Source organism: Mustela lutreola, chromosome 1 (assembly GCF_030435805.1).
Source record: "Mustela lutreola isolate mMusLut2 chromosome 1, mMusLut2.pri, whole genome shotgun sequence".
Classification (NCBI taxonomy): Eukaryota; Metazoa; Chordata; class Mammalia; order Carnivora; family Mustelidae; genus Mustela; species Mustela lutreola.
This window is the reverse complement of record NC_081290.1, coordinates 96,607,216-96,629,433: the sequence shown is the minus strand read 5'-3', so window position 1 is coordinate 96,629,433 and position 22,218 is coordinate 96,607,216. Positions and strand designations below refer to the sequence as shown.

At 37.5% G+C, this 22,218-nt stretch overlaps 1 protein-coding gene and 1 long non-coding RNA gene across 52 annotated transcripts in view; one reads left to right on the top strand and one right to left on the bottom strand.

Annotated features, from left to right (window-relative positions):
* ANK2 (ankyrin 2) overlaps positions 1 to 22,218 on the top strand; it is a 330,750-nt gene that overhangs the window by 219,078 nt on the left and 89,454 nt on the right. For 43 of the 50 annotated variants that reach the window (XM_059170296.1, XM_059170307.1, XM_059170367.1 and 40 more), the window contains 7 exons: positions 155 to 253; positions 6,428 to 6,625; positions 10,203 to 10,301; positions 11,037 to 11,135; positions 16,010 to 16,207; positions 20,009 to 20,107; positions 20,824 to 20,922. In XM_059170296.1, coding sequence (XP_059026279.1) covers positions 155 to 253; positions 6,428 to 6,625; positions 10,203 to 10,301; positions 11,037 to 11,135; positions 16,010 to 16,207; positions 20,009 to 20,107; positions 20,824 to 20,922 — 891 coding nt within the window. The remainder of the gene's footprint in view (positions 1 to 154; positions 254 to 6,427; positions 6,626 to 10,202; positions 10,302 to 11,036; positions 11,136 to 16,009; positions 16,208 to 20,008; positions 20,108 to 20,823; positions 20,923 to 22,218) is intronic. The other 7 variants (XM_059170588.1, XM_059170570.1, XM_059170510.1 and 4 more) reach the window with 1 other exon arrangement.
* Positions 1 to 22,218, bottom strand: part of LOC131829163 (uncharacterized) — a 29,998-nt gene that overhangs the window by 1,863 nt on the left and 5,917 nt on the right. The window contains exons 2-3 of one of the 2 annotated variants that reach the window (XR_009352755.1): positions 5,786 to 5,861; positions 5,058 to 5,240 (exon numbers count right to left, since the gene is read on the bottom strand). This is a non-coding gene — a long non-coding RNA (uncharacterized LOC131829163). Of the gene's footprint in view, positions 1 to 4,802; positions 5,241 to 5,785; positions 5,862 to 22,218 lie in introns of both variants that reach the window. The other variant, XR_009352752.1, reaches the window with a different exon arrangement.

Genomic DNA, 22,218 nt, shown 5'->3' with positions numbered 1-22,218 from the left:
TTCCAGACTAAATAATTATGAAATAATTATGCCTTTTCATAGATTTCCTAAACCTTTGGATTGATTGCTGAGTTTCACAAAAAGGCACATTTTTATCCTTTACCATACAAGCAGTGGGTTTACTTATGACTTAATGATCTTTGTTTCCTGGCAGCGTGGGGAGACTGCATTGCACATGGCAGCCCGGGCAGGGCAGGTTGAAGTGGTCCGATGCCTACTGAGAAATGGTGCCCTTGTCGATGCCAGAGCCAGGGTAGGTGCCGGTGCTTGGGGTTCCCTCCTGTTGTGTGCATGAGTTCCATCTTTAAGAGAGAATGCTATTCCCCATTTCCTTGATTTAGAAGTGCCATTGATTGTAAATGAAAGCATCATCTCAATAGTTTTTCAGGCAGAAAAGGGAATAGTATCGTAAATATTCATAATGAAATGCACCCCAATTTCAGAAACATTAACATTTGGAAAAAATACATAATTTAGTATTTAAAAATTGTGGCATTGACTAACATAGTAATTTTTTAACCTATGAAAATATTTTTACATATATTTTTTCTTTACATGAAATTTTTAAAAAATGACCTATATTATAGAGATACTATGAGTATTAAAACTGATTTCATACTATAAAGTCAATCGAATTTCCAGACATTACTTACTAGTTACTTAAAAACAAATTACATTCAAAGTTTTAATGTTGTACCTTTATCTCTTTAGTTTCTTCCTTTCTGTAATGAGCTCTACTTTTCTTCTTACTCTGATTTTATGTAGTTAAGACATTCTGCTCTTCTGCTATTCCAAAATAGAAGAATTCTGACCCTGGAGATTACTAGGAGATTACTAGTCAGATTCTCTTGTTTCTAACTGACTTCTTATTCCTTTACAGATTGATTTTTCCTTCCTTTTTTTTTTTTTTAAATTCACTTTCCAAATTGCTTTTTTCACCTTCTTCTTCTACACTGAATATACTAGCAATTTTTATTAATATACTATCTTCAATTTCCTTTTCCACATCATTCCATTACCTTCTGCACTAGCATCTTCGGGATTCTCATAGAATATCTGAAGTCTTTCTCTCCTTCAATATTTGATGTACCTAGGCTAGAACTCACTTCAACTTGAATTGTGCCATCATGATTCCCTTTTGGAAATGGTATTGTATTGGAATGAAAACATCTGGTTAGAGTCCCATACATTGTCATTTCAGGCAAGTCTTTGTGTTTCTAGGTCTTTATCATTAAAATATAGAGGTTGGGCTTAGACACCTTGAAACTCCTTCCCAGACTTTCTTAAAATTCTCTGAATTTATGAATTTTTTAATAGCATTTTTCCACAGACCTTCATGAAAAATCCAGTGAAACATGGGCAGCTTTGACATTAATCTTGTCCTTTCGGATTTTATCTGCCTTTTTATCCAATGTGTGAGTAGTGTAATTTATGTTCTTTGGTAATCATCATCAGTATTTTACGTTATTTATTTAGAGCTTTTGTTGTTCAAACCGTATTTTTCCAAGCCATGGCATTTTTATGGTTTCTCCCTGACCCCAAGACTTTTTAAGAGCAGTTTTAGGTTCAAAGCAAATTGTGAGGAAGTTACAGAGACCTCCCGTATATGCTCTGATCCCACAGGTGCATAGGCTCCTGCATTACCAGCCTTCCCCACTAGAATGGTACATTGTTATGATTGATGGACACACATCGTCACATCATAATCCCCCAACGTCCATAGTGTACATTAGGGTTTACTCTTGCTGTTGCACATTCTGCAGGTTTGGACAAATGTATAATGGCATGTATCCATCCTTATCATGCAGACTAGTTTTATTGCCCTAAAAAACTTATGTGCTCTGCCTATTCTCATTTCCTTTCCAGGTTACCTGGCATTCAGCTAATTAAAAGAAAAAAATATATATGTACTCTGAGTATCATGAACTTCACTATTTGATGAACTCTAAAAAAAATCAATGTACTCTGAGTATCATGAACTTCATTAATTTTATCAGAAATTGTGATAATATTTCTGGTAAATGTTCGTAATCCATATTTAATAATAAAAGGGTTTCCTGTTTACCTTTCAAAATAAAACAGCTTAATATTTGTCTATATTCAGATTTTAATTTATTTTTAATGGAAATTTGCTTATTTTCATGTGTCTTTCTCAATTTTTTTTATGTTATCAATTTAACCCGTTACTGCCTTATGCTTTTCTAGATACCATTTGAAACCCCCTCCTCCAAACTACTGGCTACAGACTCTTTACTTTGAAATATTGTAACATTTATTCATTTAAAAAATTTTTTTACACATACATTCCATTAATTCTATTGTTCTGGTGTGTCTTTTGTTTTTTTGTTTTTGTTTTAAGAGAGAGTACGTGTGAGTGCGGAGGGACAGAGGGAGAAGAAGAGAGAGAATCTTAAGCAGGGTCCATATGGGGCTCAGTCTCACCACCCCGAGATCATGACCTGAGCCAAAATCAAGAATTGGACACTTAACTGACTGAGCCACCTAGAAGCCCCCAATTCTATCATTTTACTTTTCTTTCGATGGTCTACATATGTAAATAAACCTCTTTAACTTTTTATTCCTCCTTACTTAAATATCAAATGTCAGGATCCTCTGTTTTTCAGCTTTACCTCCTATCCTAAGTTGCAGCTAAAATTCTTCCTTATAGCATCCTTCTGGTTGCTGATGGGAGAAATTACCATAATGTGGTAGAGCCATGCTACTAAAGGGTCATTATGTATGACATCATCTGGAGATCTCGTTAAAATATGGAAGGAACTCATAGGTTGGGGTGAAGCCCCAAATCTGCATTTGAACATCTGCGATGTTCCCCATCCTGGAATTATACTGAGCAGCAAGAAGCTAAGGTTTTCCTTTTCACATGTTCTATTTTAAGTTCTACTTTCACCATGAGTTTCTATTTTTTTAGACCTTTAGGTTTCCCTGGAAATCTTTGATTTAGTTAACATTTGTACAGTGATATATACTTCATGAAGCATTTTAATACGAATTATCTTAGCACAGAGCAACCATGTGTTGTAGGGTGGCTTAGGGTCCCAAAATCCAAAATTGTGCTGCCTTTTTCCTGAGGTCACGGGGTTAGAAAGGGTAAAAAAAAAAAGGTTCCTCCTTGATTCTGTATCTTTCTCCTAGCTTTTTTCTGCAGATATCATTATCTTGTTTTGGGCTGGAAAGAGAGCCCTTATTTCTCCTATCTAAACAAACAACAGGATTCTAACTAGCCACATTTACCACCTGGACTGAACACTATCAAGCCTGGGCTCCACACCCATTCATGTGGCCCATTCACGAATTGGAGTGAGATGATTGGCAGCCCCTCCAGAGCCACATGTAGTGGAGGGTACCCTCTTTCCCCAAAGGAGGGAGGGCTCTTCCCAGAAAAAGGGTGTAGTGGGTATTGAACAGAAAAATGAAACTCTATCTCTTCTGTTTTACCTTCTGGTTGCTCAGCAAGCATACCCACATACATGCACTTCTGAAACTCTCTCTCTCTCTCTTAACCTACTATACTGCTCCATAATTCACTCCCTCCCAAAAGGGAGATGGTCGGCAGTTATACTCAGTCACTACACTCAACTCCAAGAGCAAGATCTCTGAATAATCTGTATTCTCCTTAATCAGGTTTAGAAATAATATCTCATGGTTGTGTAATCATGGTGCTGCTCCTACTATATAGTGAAAGAAAAATCATTTACTACAACATCTCTCATTTAAAAGTGAGAGCTGCATCCTCTTCTAAATCAAGACCATAAGGCGATTTTGCTGGACAGACTAAGAGAACAGGGATTGCAGTGGTGTTAATTTCATTGGTCAGTCAGTGTTTGCCCCCAGACCTTCCTCTCACAAAGGTCCTTCCTTGTCCAGGATCCTCCATGGATATGACTGAGAGAACCACTGGGGTCCACCCCTTGGGGAGCTCTCTTACTTGAGGAGCCCATGTTCTGTTGGCACAATATGGAGGACTGGCATTTGCTTTAGGGATTGAGCAATCACAGGGCCCTGAGGCTTAAACTCACTTGAAACTTAATTCACTCTATTACTTGAGTTAGCTGACAGTCGATTTGGTTTCTGAGAATCCTGTTAGCTAGAAATGAATAGCAGAACTTTTATCAAATCTTTCAACTTTGCCCAAACTATTGCTATTTCTGTCTTTTGGTAAAGGAGTTCGGGCTCAGCAGGTCTTCCTAATTTTGGAAGATTATAGCTTGTGAGAGTAAGGCAGAGCTCATCCCTTCCTGGTCCAGGCTGTATCACAGTCAATTAACACTTTATTTTGAGGGAATTATTGACCCTTACATATGGAAGAGCCTAGAGGATCAAGCTAACCCTCCCTTTTTAAAGTCCTTTCCATGAATATTATTTTCTGCACTTGTCCAATTCTTTGCCTTGGCTTGCATTTACTTTAGTTTGGAGCAGCAAATGCAACTTTTGCGGTTCAACTGGGAAATAATTACTCAAACCTTAAAAGGTCTCATATCTCTAGTTACCAGTGGAAAGACTTTCTGACCAAACTTGTTTATTCTTCCCTTTTTCATTCTCAGGACTATACTAAAAGTTGAAGAAAGTAGGGAAGACAGTTTATTTCTTAAAAAAATTAAAAACAAAACCAAACAAGATCAAGTGCCTAAATGCTCTGGGGTCTGAGAATCAAGGGACAAGAGTTGATAATTTAACCAAATAGTTGGCTGCTGCCAGTTCTGAATGAAGGTGTCCTCATTGTCCCAGCTCTCCAACTCACTCATCAAGAAAACCTTTTAGGTTATGTCATTTGCAATACCCACCTCTATCAAATTGTATTAGGCAGAAGTGCAAGAAGGGAAACCCAGAAGCAACAGATGTTCATGATAGCTATTAGGTTCTTTGGTTCTTTTATTGTTGTTTTGTTCTTCATTTATCTTTGTAATTTAATTTTCCCCATTTGTCTATTTTCTTCTTTGTTGTGTTTCAGAAGACAGTTGTATCTTCTAAAGTGCTTTCCCTCTTCTTTCCTATTGAGAGTCACCCCATTCTGTTAGTTTTCTCAGTGGCCAACTTACTGTGTCTATTTCTGTAGGATGTATAGGCCAATGAGTGTCTTTGGAATCCAATGCCTGAATTCAAGTCTTGTTTTAATAGCCTGGTGATCTTGAACAATCCTGGAGAACCACTTTAATTCCTCTTAATCTCTGTTTTCCAGAAAATGGTCAAATAATACATTTTTGGCCTTCGTTTCCGGTCTTCTGTAAGAATAGGATCAAGTATGCATGGTACATGAAGGAAGGTTGTAAATTGCATTTTCAAAAAAGGTTCCAATTCTATTACTAAAACACTTGTATTATAGTTATTTATTATTTACTTCTCACAACCTGAAATTCATACAATGCTATTTCATCTACTTCTGTGGCTCCCTCAGAATACTTTTTTTTCTTATACTTTAAGACACATTTATTTAAAAGCTCTCCCCCACTCTATTATATCTTTTTTTCCATTCATTCTTAGTTTAGGAAGCTGACCCAGCTCTTTTTTCTTCACTTAGATTATGACATGCCCTTGAACACATTGTAAAGACATACCTTTTTTTTCCAACACTAAGGTTATGCTCAATTTTCTTTTTTATAAAAGAATGGTTTGGCTTAGTTCTCTTAACATTGAAATGAAAATATTTTCCTGACTACATTAGAGTCAGGTGATTTCTTGAGCCTCCTCCAACATATCTTCCCTATTCCTTGGACCAGCTATGTCCTCTCCGTGTTTCTAAATGAAAAGCATGTGGCAAATACTTAACCCCATTTGCTTCTTGCTGGAGTTCCATTTCATCTTGAAGTCCTGGATGCAAGTCCCTGAACCATCTGCACTGTTTCCTGGAACAACATAAAAAAAAAAAATCAGATTGTAATATCTTCTTTATCTGCAGTCTTTCCTTGAAGAAAATGACCAGCATTTCTGTCCTTGGCTTTGTTTGAGTGGAGTAAGAACAGTTTTCCCAGAATCCCTCATTCTTTTTCTCTTGATATGGTTCCCAGAATAAATACTGTCTCTTAGTGAAAGCTTTTGGATGAGAATCTAGGTCTTAGTCCTTCTGGACTAGATTTCTTTCTTATTCAGAACCACAGATCGGTTTATATTTAAGCATAAATGAGGGTGGAAGCCTTAATGAGTTGAGTAACATGTTGATGTGCTCAGGAAACAATGACCAAGTTTATGGAAGTTCATACTACTAAAAAAATCTAAGAAAGATTTTTGTGACCAGATAGATTACCTCCATAACCAAAGGTAAAATAAATCATGGTCAGAGTAGTAATCATTTTCTTTTGGATAGCAGTTCCTAGAGATCCCAAGAAGACCTCAGGAAACATCTGAGTGGAATATGTTCTCAGTGAAGTCTGGCTTGTTCGGGCACTAATGTTTTACTTGACTTGAGTTGTAGGAGGAACAGACACCTTTGCACATTGCCTCTCGCCTGGGTAAGACAGAAATTGTCCAGCTGCTTCTACAACATATGGCTCATCCAGATGCAGCCACGACAAATGGGTACACGCCCTTGCACATCTCTGCCAGGGAAGGTCAGGTGGATGTGGCATCGGTCCTCCTAGAAGCAGGAGCAGCCCACTCCTTAGCTACCAAGGTAAGAGGATGGCTCCCTGACAACATGGACTAAGGGGGATCCTGAGTCAGGGTTCCTCTCTTCTACTATATACAGTATCAAGAAGGGTAGGTCTTCTTTAGGCCTCTGACTTACTTTCTATTTGAATATTTTAGATTCATTTTCTAAATTATCAAAGGGGTTTGTGAAATTCCATATCATAGTTTCAACAAAGAGTGTTAGAGCCCATCCTTCTAAATACTATTGTTACTAATACAGGTATCTAGTGCTTTAACTAAGATTATTTCCATAGAGCAAGGGCTACTTCTCTTCTTTTTCCATTAGAAAATCTATAATGTATTCCTTTTTTTTTTTTTTAAGATTTTATTTATTTAACAGAGAGATCACAAGTAGGCAGAGAAGCAGGCAGAGGGAGAGGGGGAAGCAGGCTCCCTACTGAGCAGAGAGCCCTATGTGGGGCTCGATCCCAGAACCCTGAGATCATGACCTGAACTGAAGGCAGAGGCCTAACCCCCTGAGCCATTGAGGCACTCCTATAATGTATTCCAAAGAGAAAAAAATAGAAGGTTCCCAAACACATTGAACTAGTAAGGAAGGAAATTGCATTAAATTGGAAATACTATATTTGCTAAGAGTTTTAGTACTATCTAGAGGTTCCACCTTACTTGGTTCTGCATTTTTCCAACCCTGGTATCAGCTGTCATTCCCATTCTGCTCTCTAGTATTTGTCAGCTATATTCTTGCCTGGGTATTAACAGTGTCTAAATAGAGCTGGGCTGGAAAAGCACTTTATCAGTTGTATATTCTTTGTACACACCAGCCTGAATTTTATTTGTTCAAAGTTTCATCCTAGGGCAGAATAATGTTTTTTTTTCCCTACTTGATACATTCTATTTGAAATTCACTATTTGGATGCAACTTAGAATAAAACATGAACACTCTCAGCTAATCAGAGCAGAAGAAATTGGACAAGTACAGAAGAGTATAAAAATGAGACAAGTTGAAAGCTCACAACAAGTGTAGTGTTTGTGAGGCCAATAATTCCCATAAATATGACAGTGATTCATATTATTTAAAAGACATTTTCAATTTGCTCATAACAAATAGGCACAAGGACTACATCTAAGGGAGAAGTATGAAACTCAAGTAGTGTTGTGGTATCTCTCCTCCTAGAAATAGGAGCAGCCCACTAGCCATTATGACTTGATCTGGTTGCTTGTGGCTATAAAACATGTTTTAATGTAAAAAAAAATTGACCATTGTTCAAATGCTGAACTCTGAAGAGTTGAAAGGATTTTAAAAGTCATTTAAAGAAAAAGTCAGAAACTAGGCAACAAACAAGATAGTGCTAACAACAACCCAAGAGAGACTGGGTGATCGTCTCATCAGAGGAAGGTGACAAATAAATTCAGATATGTAAAATACAGGAATAGAGAGTGAGGCATAGTGCCTTGCAAAGATTTTTAGGAATTAGAAAATACATCTAAAGCAATAGTAAAGTGTGGTGGTTAAATGGAAGGAACTATTAAACTGAGCAGTTCAGCAGTGGAACTCACTGGGGTTCTGATGAAGAGTTGACTCATCATCATTAAAGCTATTTGAGTGTTTCTAAATATCAGAGGGTAAATGAAATCCTGATGAGATTAACACAGGGGAAGAAGGAAAATGTGTGACTCAAGAGATGCTTTCCAACCCCTATTTTGTGATTCTACAGTAAAGATTCTATGTAGTTTTGTCTAATAATAGGTTCCAAATTTATAAAGGGGCTGGATCACTATTCCAGCAGGACTTTAAGGACAGGCACTTCTTTTTCTTCTTTATCATCTTTTTGTTTTGTTTTTCTCAAAGAATTCCACTTCATCTGGAGTGTTATCCCAGTCATTGTGTACACTGAGCAGAGGGAGAACATTAACAATAAATGTTGGCTGAAATGGACTAAGGCAAAGGGAGGAAATACTTCCTATAGTTGTCCCACGGTTGGAGAAAGTAAAAGAATCACTCTCCTCCAAGGACTGATTAGTACCAAATGTTCAAAAAAAGGCAAAAAGAAAAACAACATCTTAATTAAACATAATTCATGTGGTGACACTGTGAAAGGGCAATATTGTTTCTTGGGAGAAATTCTATATTGTGATGAGGGCTTCAGTGGTCCTAAGGATAAGCCATACCTTAGACCACCTACGGCAAGCACATTTGGTTGGTGTGTTTTACAGGCCCCGGTCAGCATTAGAACTCTCCCACGCTCACTTTAGTGCCAGAAGAGCATGTGGTTAGACTGTCTGGCCAAGAGGATGGGTTTGAGATCATGGTGTAGGAACCGTGCCATCCTTGAGATCTGAGTCCAGGGACTTGGCTGCTTTTGTAACATCCAGCCAATGACAGAGAAGGACATTAGGTTAGGCACACAAGACGTTGAATCTGTACACATAAACATGGGTAACAGAGCATTCTTTTAAAAAAGCTTTACACTGTGGTGTGTTTAAAAGTCTGACGTTAATCAGCTCAACATTTTGCCAGAAGTGGAGTGTATTTTACAAAAGGAATTGGTCTTTTATACAGTGTGGGCCTTCTGGGAAAGGGGATAACAGGATGGGAGGTGTTTTTTATTATTATTTTTTTAATTTTAAAAAATTATTTATTTATTTATTTGACAGAGAGAGAGAGAGATCATAAGTAGACAGAGAAGCAGTCTGGGCTGGGGGGTGGGCAGGAAGCAGGCTCCCCACTGAGGAGAGAGGCCAATGTGGGGCTGGATCCCAGGACCAAGGCAGCGGCTCAACCCACTGAGCCACCCAGGCGCCCCGGAGGTTCTTTTTAGCAGTGAGCATCTTTTTGTCTGTCGACCATTTATCTTGCTATTTCTGCAGAAAATGCAAATCAACTGAATCACAATAATATATATTTATGTATATTTTTTTTACCATGGCTGCTGAAATATCCTAAAATTTAAAGGAAGAAATTTGAAACGCAGGTATTATTAGAAAGGATAGGAAAAGAAGGATTGGAGAGAAGGCAGCTATTGTCTCGATCCTAGTAATTTTAGAAGCAGGAAAAAGATAAGCCTTCCCCACCCCAACCCCCAATCACTAATCAGAGCCATTTTAGTGACACTAGTGGCTCTTTAAAATCTGAAACATATAGGGGCGCCTGGGTGGCTCAGTGGGTTAAAGCCTCTGCCTTCGCTCAGGTCATGATTCCAGGATCCTGGGATTGAGCCCTGCATGGAGCCCTGCATGGGGCTCTCTGCTCATTGGGGAGCCGGCTTCTTCCTCCTTGGCTTCCTCTCTGTCTACTTGTGATCTCTGTCTGTCAAAAAAAAAAAAAAAGTCTTAAAATCTGAAACATATAAAGGCAAATTTCAATTTGCAAGCCCTTACAATAAAATTTGTTTTGTTCAATCTATCAAGTCAAACACTCGCATGCTAAATTTCCTTCTTCTAGTCCTTGTTTATGGCTAACAGATTTAATGCTTCTAGCATTTTTTCTCAAATAGGGACTCAACATAATTTGCTTAATATGTTAACAAATTTAAAAAAGGATTTTGTTAGGAGTCACAAAAATAAATATTACATTTTACTTTTGTTCCTTGCATTTTCAGAAGGGTTTTACTCCCCTGCATGTAGCAGCGAAGTATGGAAGCCTGGATGTGGCAAAACTTCTCTTGCAACGCCGAGCTGCCGCAGATTCTGCAGGGAAGGTAAAGGATTTTACTAGTACATGACAGTTACACTCGCATTGGAAGATTCGGAGATCTGTACTTCAAGATACTTTTCTCACCCTTCTGAAAGGACCATGAAGGCAACTGATGAAACAATGTCAAATAGACATGAGGGGTATCTGTCCGTGACCTGTCCACATCCACACTAATTTAGAAGGCATTTAGATGTGTGTCTCTGATGTATGTTCTTGTCACAACAGGGCCCAGAACATCTCTGAATTTAGAAGAATTCTTGCAATGTTAATGTAGTAATTCTTTTTTTTTTAAGATTTTATTTATTTATTTGACAGAGAGAGAGTGATCATAAGGAGGCAGAGAGGCAGGCAGAAAGAGAGGGAGAAGCAGGCTCCCCACTGAGCAGAGAGCCCCATGTGGGGCTTGATCCCAGGACCCTGAGATCATGACCTGAGCTGAAGGCAGAGGCTTAACCCACTGAGCCATCCAGGTGCCCCTAATGTAGTAATTCTTGCATAGCATTTCAGGCTTTTATTTATGGGGGATATCTAGCTAACCTGTGCCAACTTACGCTCCACCAAACATTTTCAGTTTTAGCTAAGTTTTTAATATGAAAATCATTAGTATTGATTTGGTTTTTTTATTGACCATATTAATTAATTAACATGGACTTCATCTGTGCCAGTTTCCATGCATTTAGTAGCTTCAGGGCAGCTCACGCTAATTTATTAATGCTGAATTTAAACACACCCTTTACAGAATGGCCTTACCCCGCTCCATGTTGCTGCTCATTATGACAACCAGAAGGTGGCACTGCTGTTACTGGAGAAGGGTGCTTCCCCTCATGCCACAGCCAAGGTGAGGACCGCAGAGAGGGATTTACAGAGATAGGGTGGAACTGTAATCTGACTGCACATGGGAACTGTTTTTTGGTTTTGGTTTTTTGTTTTGTTTTTAATTCCAATATAGTTAACGTACAGTTTTATATTCGTTTCAGGTATACAATATAGTGGTTCAACGCTTCGGTACATTACCCACAGCTCATCATGACAGAGTGCCTTTCTAAATCCTCATACCTTTTTCAACCACCTTACCCCCATCCCCACTCGCTACCCCCCCACCCCCTCCATTACCATCAGCTTGTTCTCTATAGTTAAGAGTTTGTTTCTTTGTCTCTCTCTCTCTCTTTTCTGTTGCTCGTCCGTTTTATTTCTTAAATGCCACATATGAGTAAAATCGAATGGCATTTGTCTTTCTCTGACTGACTGATTCCACTTAGCGCTCTACTCTCTAGCTCCTTCCAAGTCCTTGCAGGGAATTGCTCTTTAAATACGCCGTATGGTATAACTGCAAATACTCCTAGTGATAGTAGCTTTTGGTATTGACTAATTTTTTTTTTTTTAATTTCTACTGATTACTTCCACAAAGCCTTTTAAGATTTTTTAAAAAGTCAGCATAGATCAAGGGGATGTGCCTATGAACAAGTAGAGATGACTCTTATTGCCAAGACTCAGTGTCTTAGAGACTAAAGTTTTGAATTTTGAGAAACTAAGCATAGTAAAGGCAGTACAGGTTTTTGCTTTTCCCCTATAACCAGAATATTATGATATAACATAGCTTTTTTTTTTCTTATTCCTTTAGACTGCAGTTTTTTTTTCATTGTGATATATGAAAGAATCTTTTTCTTTTTTCTCTAACATTTCATCCATGTTAACTATAATATATATCCTTTTAAGTTCCTAGGCTAGGAATTCCTTCTTGATGTCTCTGTATCACCAGTTTCTGAGACAGTGCCCCTAAGACTTGTACCTATGGACGGAGCATTTCTCACCGTTTGAGTTGCCCCTTCTTTACGCTGAAAATATACATGAACCTCATATAATACACAAAGTAATTATTACATCTTTCATTAATTCATTCAGCAAACATATATTGAAAACATACCAGGATTTACTGAAAAAGTATTGTGTTGGGAAAATACTCACACTGTGTTTGATAGCATCATAAAACAGCACAACTACCGTTTCTTTGCCAAATACTCTGTCTACCACTTTGCATGTAATATCTCACTTAATCTCATGATAATGCTGTGAGAATGGTATCATAATAATTTCTGTTTTGTGGCTAAAGAAGAGAGATTTGAGTAGGTTAATTTGTTTATCCAAACTCATATGACTGATACCTGATAGAGCTAAGATTTGACCTCAAGCAGTTTGACTTTAGAACCATTACTCTTTCTTTTTTTAAGTTGGGGTTCAAACTCACAATCCTGAGATCAAGAGTTACATGTTCTTTTGACTGACCCAGCCAAGTGCCCCTAGAACCAGCATTCTTAACCATTAGGTCCACTGTGTCCCAAAGTAGTGGAGAGAGAATTATTCTACTTCTATTATATAAGTATGTATATATGTACTCACATGTCTATTTAAATTATGCATATACACATATAATAAAATGGGATATTCTATATTAAAAAGTATACTCTATATAAGACCATGTATTTTTTATATAAGTAAATATAAAATATTATAAATATGCATAACTTAAACACATACCCACATATACATCTACATACATACATTTATACATATATGTATCCGTGCATATTTTATTGGTACAGATATGCACTAACAATAAAATATTTAAACTATCAGAAGAGGAGTGCAAATATTTATAATTATGTATAGCATTCCTTTATACCCTTCTCTCAGTAGGCTCATCAGTTATCATTTATTTGATGTCTTTCTTCCTACTAGATGATAAACTACTTGAGGACAGTAATCATGTCATATTCATCTACGTATCCCTGAATTATCTCATACAGTATTATGGATTCTCAATAAATTTAAGTGAAAGAATGAAGACTAGGCAAATATTTCAATGGAATAAAAATACCTACTCCCTTAACATGCCAGTACTTTTTTCATTAACTATCTAAGCTGGCCATTGTCAGCATCAATATGAAAGATTTCATCAATACCCAACAACACTTTATTTGAACTCTTACTATGTACAAAGAAAGGATTGTAGTAAAACTTTGTTCTCCTCTCACAAGGGATTTTCAATCTACTTGGGAGAGAAGTCCTAAATTATAAAGTAATCTGTGTGGTTTTCCCAAAAAGACAAATATAGCCCTGATCTCTAGCCTGTACAGTGTATGGTCCTTATTCTTAATGTACACACATAGAGTCCGCAAGACTGGGTAGAGCAATCCTCTCCTCCAGCGTCCATAGTGCAGTGGTGCTCAGGAGGCTCTTCTAGTATCTTCCACTTATCTGTCCCAGCCTATTGATGAGCATGAGTCCTTCGGTTCTGGGGCCACTCCAAGAGGCTTTCAGTTGGTTGTAACCCCAACCCCATCTCTACTTTTTTTTTTTTTTTAAGATTTTATTTATTTATTTGACAGAGATCACAAGTAGGCAGAGAGTAGGCAGAGAGAGAGGAGGTAGCAGGCTCCCCGCTGAGCGAAGAGCCCGATGCGAGGCTCGATCCAGGGACCCTGGGATCATGACCTGAGCTGAAGACAGAGGCCCAACCCACTGAGCCACCCAAGTGCCCCCCCATCTCCACTTTTTTAAGAAAAGATTTTAGTTATTTATTTGAGACAGATAGCAAGAGAGAGCAAGCACACAGCAGGGAGCAGGTGCAGAAGGAGAGGGAGAAGCAAACTCCCCACTGAGCAGGGAGCCCAATATGGGGCCTGGATCCCAGGATCATGATGGCAGCCAAAGGCTGATGCCACTGAGCCATCAGGAGCCCCTCCCAACCCATATCTCCCCTTTCGACTCTCTATTCACTGCAACCGCTGCCCCAGCCACAGATATAATCCCTTGGACTCTAGAACCTGTTTGCTTCTTTCTACCAGAGCCCAGAAGCTTTTCTTAGTTTTCACTGGATTTTTTGTTTATTTGGTTCTAAAAACTTCTACTCTGTGTGGAGTAGGAGGGCTGTAGATCAAGTAGATCTTGTAGATCTCGTAGATCAAGTATCTGGGGGCAGTCAGTCTCTTATATTGCCAAAATGGACACATTTCTCTTATGTTGTTTTGATAAAACCTCCTCTCCTCCTCCACGTAAGCCTCTGACTTTCTAATCTTGGTAGATTTACTCTGATAATTCACCTAACTTTGGTAGAGCCCACATGTAGGAATGGGGGACATCTGGACTGACGAAAACACACTGTAGCAAAAAAACAACAACAACTAAAAACAAAACAAAAAAAACCACTCAAATGCTAAACTTACAGTGTCCACAAATATTTACATATTCTTTAATAGAGCTCATGGTCCAAGTGTTCTAGAACATCTGGAGCATCTGGGACCTATGACCAGACCATGAATAGTCTTCCAAGGGGAGCTTTCAAATTTCCTCAGCATCTTAAAGAGAAATATCATTGATCTGAACTGAAAGATGCTTATTTTTGCTTGGAGGAATGGGGGCAGAGTAGATAGATAAGATCAGATCATTGAGGATCGAGATTTGATGATGGTGTATAAAGACATTTAAGTTATCAAAACTCCTTTTAATTTTTGGTACCCTTTGCAGTTAGATTTCAGGAAATAACATAACCTAAAATTACCTCTTACGATAGATTCGCAAGAAGCAATCGATCATTATGCTGACTTTACCTCCATTATATCACAGTTGGTGGCAAGGCCACTGTTTTTAATTTCTATTACACGTTTTTCATGGAAAATTCTAACAGACTTGAAAAAGGAAAGGAAAGGAAACAATATAGGTTCCAGACTAACATTTGTTCTAGAGGTCTATTTGCTTGTTATTTGTTTTAATTAAGTATAGGGTTAAAGTTTGGCTCTTGTAAGCCGAGTATGAATTCCTCTGGTCCTCTCTACAAACTGCCACATAAAACCTGTAGCCTCATATTTCTACTTTTGAGCCCATAGAGACAAGTGGAAGGTCTAGGATTTTGATTGATAGGATTTTGATTGGATTGATTGATAGGATTAATATAAGCCTATTTTGTTGCTTACTCTATTTTCCACCAGAATGCAACCACTTAAAGACACGGATTGTGTCTTACCCACCTTGGTATCCCCATACCTAGCACACTGCCTGGTACATGCTCCCAACTTACTAAATAGCTATCAAATGAATAAAAAGTACAATCTGCTCAGAAGCATTATAGCAGGAGTGTTATAACAAGATCACCGAAAGAATTCCATTTTATTCTGTTCTACTAAAGCTGTATCTGAAGTATAGCATTCAGTTCCCAGTCACACAACTTGAGAGCACTATTGACAAATGAGAATCAGTCTAGAACACGTCATCCTTAATGGAGAGGTCTAGTAGCAATGGGTCTTTTATCAGGAATAGTTGAAGGACTGGGGAAGTTTAACCTGGAGAAGAAGACTAAAAGGAGATATGAAAACCAGCTCCAGGAATTTGAAGGACAGTCATGTAGGACAGGAGCCTGGCTTGTTCTTTTGTTGCTCTGCAGGAAAGAACCAAAATTGTAAGGAGATGTTACGCTTTGGGGCTTTTGTGTCTATACGTGTCTTACAGTAGAATGTGTGTCTTGTGATATTGGTTGTAAAGATTTGGGTGTTGTGGGACGGGAGCTTGCAATGGGAAAGAATTTGGATTTACTATAAACTTACTTTTTAACTTTTCTATTGATTAGAAATTCTTATTTCCATTGGAGATATGTATAGTAGGACAGGTGTTAAGTTCATGATGTATATTTGTGGTTTTGGGTTTTTTTTTTTTTCCTAGAATGGCTATACTCCTTTACATATTGCTGCCAAGAAGAATCAAATGCAGATAGCTTCCACACTCCTGAACTATGGAGCAGAGACTAACATTGTAACAAAACAAGGAGTAACCCCACTCCACCTGGCCTCCCAGGAGGGGCACACGGATATGGTCACGTTGCTTCTGGATAAGGGAGCCAATATCCACATGTCAACCAAGGTACTGGTTTTGTCTCTTGTTTTAGCCAAGAATCTTTCAGATGAATATAAACAGAAACCTATCAAAGACAACTTGGAACAAAAAGAAGGGATGTCGTAGAAGGAAACAGAGATTACTTATAGAATTCAAGGACAATAACAGTTGAGGCTTATGAGGAAAAAACCCACACTGAAGCAAGAAGCAGACTCAGCCGATATGGCTGCATATTTGAATCTTGACTTTTTCCTTGCAAGTCAGTTGCATTTACCTCTCTCTGCAGATCTACTTTCTCTGTTTCTCTGTGCGTGTGACCAAAGAGGTGACCCTGTAGCTCCCAAGAGGTAATATCACTGTAGTTTAAGCAGTCTGTCCGGATTTACCATGGTACCTGCTGGTCTTCATTCCAAATTTTAGACAGAGAAAGGGAGAGGGAGAGAGAGATACAGAGAAAGAGAGAGAGAGGTGACAGTTCATCTGGGCTCTGGCCCAAACAACTGATTCTAAGCTGTTGGTCTGTGGCCACTACCCAAGCATTCTCCAGCCAGGCTGAGCATCAGAGGCACCTGGGGGGCAGGGGGTGGGGGCATGAAGGAAACTCAGTAAAATAAAGATTTCTGAGCCACCTTTAGCTTAGTTTGGGTGGTTGTGGCGGCACTGGCCAGAGAATCAGTGTTTCTAATAAAGAACCTCGGTCATTTCAGCCTTTGTAGGCAGGCATTTGAACTGTAATAGAATAAGAGTCAGGAATATAAGGGGAAAAGACATTATTCAAATATGGAAATATTCAGATTTTTTACGAGTGTATGTCTGTCTATAATCTCTGTCTTTCTCTACATATGTATCTGTAGCTCTGCCTACCTACCTATCTATTTAATGTGTATCTATCTTATACTTAAATATACTCTACTGGAGTCACCTTCTGAGAAACTAAAATTGAAGCCTATATTTTTAAGTTAGGTCATCATTTACATCTCTTAATACTTTTTATAACACAAAGGTATGGGTTTAGTGAAACTTAGGTTTCTTAGGGTTTTCCACAAATACACAGTACTGTGTTTTCTACATTTCACTGTTGAGCTAATTAGTGCTTTTGGAAACTCAGTTGTAAATTGGTCTTCATAATGTTATCAATAAGGTTATATAGCATTATTTCCTTTAGAAATAGTTATAAAAAAGGTTGTCTTGAATGCCTCTAGAGTCCTATTCTGTGTCTTTATCACTCGAAAATATTTCAGTAAATCCCTTGCCATTATATACTTCTTTGTTCTCTATCAAAAGTCCTCACAGATCCTTTTTTTAAAGTGTAGTGAGAGCTAATTAAAAAGTCATTCCCCAAAAGATATTTGCATTTTAACAGAAATGAACATCCTGAAGCCTTGTGGTGAAATTCAGTGTCTCAGCTGTTATTAAAGTCTGGGGCATGGATTTTTCTTGTAGGCATTGAAATCATGCCATTCAGGAAGACATTTCCCCTACTGGGGATATTCTCACTATGAGACTAATTGTAGAATACTTCACTTAGCATCAGTATATGAAAGGGACAGACAGTGTTTATTGTTCATTAAAAACAAATCTTCATTGAAAATAAACACAGGATATCCATAAACAAGTGTTTATTGTCCGTTAAAAACAAATCTTCATTTGGAAATAAACACCAGATATCCATAAACAAACAAATCAAGGAAAATTTTGAGTAGAATGAAGTTCTAGATATTTCATGAAACTGATCATGCGATGCTTCTGATAGTGCTGTTTTTATTTTAAGAAGTGCTATTTTTAATATATATTCATATCTGGAATCAGTTAAGTATGTCCTCCCTGATGGTATTCTTCTAAACATACTACTTCCTTTGAGAGGGTTTTAGCAGTCAATCAGCAAATATTTAACGAATATTTTTGACTTAAGTACTCCTCAGTGAAGAAATATATTCAACTGTGGACCACAAAGTAATTATGTTATCTTTATAACAATGATTTCAATATTAGATTTGGGGTGCTGTTCTAAAAAGAGGTGTGATGTATTTGTCACTAGAGCAAATCACATGTAATAATAAAAACGAGTTGTAGTGCATCTTAGGAAATAAATTCCTTTATTTGAAAAGAACTCCTTCAACATCTTCTATTTTCTTGATTTATTAGAAAAGTTTTCATAAGTTGATTTAGGTATGGAAATTTACCATAATAAATTATAGAGAATTTTCATATTGGTTATTAATCTATAATCTTATATTGTAGAAAACAACACATATATTTGACATGCCATTAAAAATGTCTTCGAGATATTTGATGATCATGTCCTTTAATAATCACTTCAATAACATTTTTAAAAGATCACTTGTCTCCATAAAGAGAAATATTTTAATGTTTACTGTTTTCATATGGAGAAAATCAGAATGTGGAACAATCTTTTGTTTTGCCCCAATATTCATACTGTTTATACTTTAGGGCTGCATAGTATTTGTTTAGAAGTGAGGACATTTTAATACAGAAGGGCATATCTTCAATCTTATCCTGATGGTTTATGAAACTCAAAGCTGAGCTCAGCTGGAACTGTAAGAATTAAAAAGCCCCAAGCCCTCAAACAAACAAACAAACACAACCTTCTCTTAAGTTGGAGAATGTTTTTCCCTCTGTACATATCACTTATGTTTTTTAAAGATCAAAGGGTCCATTTCTAGGAGTACACCCTGGCTAGAGATCATGGATTTTGAAGAACCCGGCTGACTGTGGAAAGGCAGATCTGCAAAGCCACAGTCAGGGGGTCTGGTAGAATCTAATTAAACATGAATTGGGAGAGCGGGGGAAGGGAGAGTTGCCAGCTCAGAGCACAAGTGAGCGAACTCAGTGTCCAGCTGCAGGAGTAACAGGAGGGATGAATATACTAGGTATTTGAGCAGTAGCAGAGGAAGAGAAAATAGGGTATGAATATACTGTTAGCTAGGATATAGGGCAGAAACATTTGTTCACTGATGTATTCAAATATGTAGAATATTTCCTGGCATATGAAAGGTACTCAGAAAACACCTTTTAAATACACAAATGATTTAGATTTTAAAGATTCTCTCTCAATTTCAGCTTTGTGTGCTGGAAGTTAAGGGTACACGTAGTGAGGCTGCTAGATTGTGGCACTGACTGGAGAAAACACTCTTCCCCTCTCCTTCCCCCATGCTTCCCTCTTGTATTAGTTCTTAACTGTATTTGAATTGGATATAAAATTAATCAGGATATTCACTGGATGTATAAATGCCAAACATTATACATAAAACTGGCCAATTTATGGTGCTATCTATAAATGATGGGGTTACTTTTTATTTAGCAGTTAGAGGAACCTCCAAAATAGTATACTATTGAGTACTGGAGAAAACTGTTCTGAACTCATTTCCTGTAACTCTCTACATTTTTTACCTTGATATGATATTTTATTGATGAAAATATAGAATCCATCAGTCCTCTATGGTTAAAAAGTAGAAGTAGTAGCTGGTTGATTAATTATTTAAGGGAATAAATAGATTCAGCAGGAGGCACAGATGGATTTGAAATGAATGTTGTTTGGAAGCTTATTAGCTGAGTTATTTTAAAGTGTCACATCATAATAGAAAAATCTAAATAAAGAAAATGTAATTTGTTGAAAGTGTTGACTAACTTAGAGTATAGGTCTCAGAAAGTTATATTAACTTGGAGGGTTTGTTTTAGAGATCAGAAGTTGCAGGCTCTAGGGAGAGGCTATGAATTTTCCAGGATTTTTTTCAAGACACGATATCATAGATGATGAAACACACTTTCTTCTTCAAGTGTACCCATTTGCTTCCATTCTCTCTATAGAGTGGACTCACGTCTTTACACCTTGCAGCCCAGGAAGACAAAGTGAATGTTGCTGAAATTCTTACTAAGCATGGGGCTGACCAGGATGCTCACACAAAGGTAAAGTGAATCACTTTCCATATTGTGGTGGGTTCTGACTTGAATGACTCCCAGTAGCCCCCACTCAGATTTCCCCCATTCCAAGCACCCTTCCTCAAAAGTCCATTCTGAACTATGATTCTCTTTTACTCACAAATCTATAATGGCTCTCCAGTTTTGCTGGAATCAAGTCCAAGTGGAGATCATGATATCAGGACCCTTTATAAAAAGATTCTAATTTTGCTGGCTTAAGTCAGCCTCTCTCCTTTATTGCTCTGGCAATCTGGATAACTTGCTCTTTTCCTCCTGTATTTGCTTGCCTCCAGCCCTTGGTCTTGAAAATGGCTTTTCCTTCTCTATGCCATGAAAATTTTCAAGCCCATTTTAAGCTATATTTTTGTGCATCTCCTTCACATCCTCCCGTCAGACTCCGTTTTTCTTCTCTATTTTCAGACCCAATTATTCGTGTCTTTCTCTTAGCTCTTTGTCAGATGAAGTCACACACGTGTCTGATTTCCTTTGCTGGTGTTAAGTTCCTTGTGCTCAGGGATCTGCTTCTCTCCATATTTGTATCCACAGGAAGTGTAAATAAACTGCTCAGTAATATTTATACAATGGAATAGATTTTTTACCCTTCCCGCCATTACTGAGATTCTACCTAATCCCTCTCCCTTTGAGTATTAATCGCTAGAGTATGTATGTATTTATTTATTTCTCTATTTATGTATTTGTTATAGCTTGGTTACACTCCTTTAATTGTGGCCTGTCACTATGGAAATGTGAAAATGGTCAACTTTCTTCTGAAGCAGGGTGCAAATGTCAATGCAAAAACAAAGGTAAATAAAATACTTATATTCATTTTCATTTTTCTATAAGCAAAGAGGTTCAGGCATATGAATACTTCACTAGCTCACCATAGCTTCAAATGTATCTTTTCCATTTTAGTTCTTTTAAAGGGACTTTGAATAAGCAATATAGCTTTGTACAGTTGTTTGCGACTTTTCATTCTCCGAACCTTTGTCAGCCATGTAGGTTAGCTTCAGAACTACTTTTGTTATAGAGCTGAAGTAGCATTTATCCAGTTAACAGTTTAATACAGTAAAAAAGAAGCCTGCTGGGTAGAACACTTTGATGATCTAGAAAATTCTTTATGTTATTTTAAGGCCTTGGTCCCCCTTCCTGAAACATCCTCCTTCTGCATGAGGAAATGTAGATAGACAGCCTAGATTGTGTCTTTCATTTAGAAAAAATTTAAAAAGATTTTGTATATTTATTAGAGAGAGAAAATAAGAGAGCATGTTAGTGTGGGAAGGGGCAGAGGGAGAGAGAGAATCTCAAGCAGAATGCCCGATGAGTGTGGACCCCAACCTGGAGCTCAATCCTAGGACCCCGAGATCATGAGTCTGGCATTCAAATGACTGAGCCACCCAGGCATCCCTCATTTAAAAAAATTTTTAAACTAATATTCATTAAGTGCATGCTAGAAGTCACATATACATTATTTATGACTTTTTATATATTAATTCATTTAATCCTTAAATAACCTCATAGGTGCTATTAGCATCTCTATTTTACATAGTGAATTTGAATAACTTATCTAAGGTCACAAAGTATTAGTTGGAAGAATTGGAATTCCAACTGAGACAACCTGCCTCATGGCCAAAGCTCTGTTCTAACTTCCCTCCCACTCCAGATCATTAACGTCAACTCACTATACCTAAAATCTTATCAGTGGTCATTCACTCTCTTACCTGGCATTTATTCCATGCTATCAAATCCTGTTGATTCCTTCTCCCAAGGAGTTCTCTGATCTAGTCATCCCTTTTCATGATTTTAAGTCTCTATGATGTGACCCAATGTAATGTAGGTTGCCAGATGACCATTTCATAACTTCCCTACAACTAAACTAGCTTTTTAGTGCTTCACTTTCTCCCAACTAAATATTTTCCTGTTTTAACCAGTCTTTTCCTCTCCTAAGATGCTCTCTTATTTAAATCTTATCTATCCTTAAACTACAACCTTTATAATGCTTTCTCACACTACTTGAACATTTTGATTAGTACATCCTATGAATAACAATAGTGCTTCCTTTTTTTTTTTTTTTAAAGATTTTATTTATTTATTTGACAGAG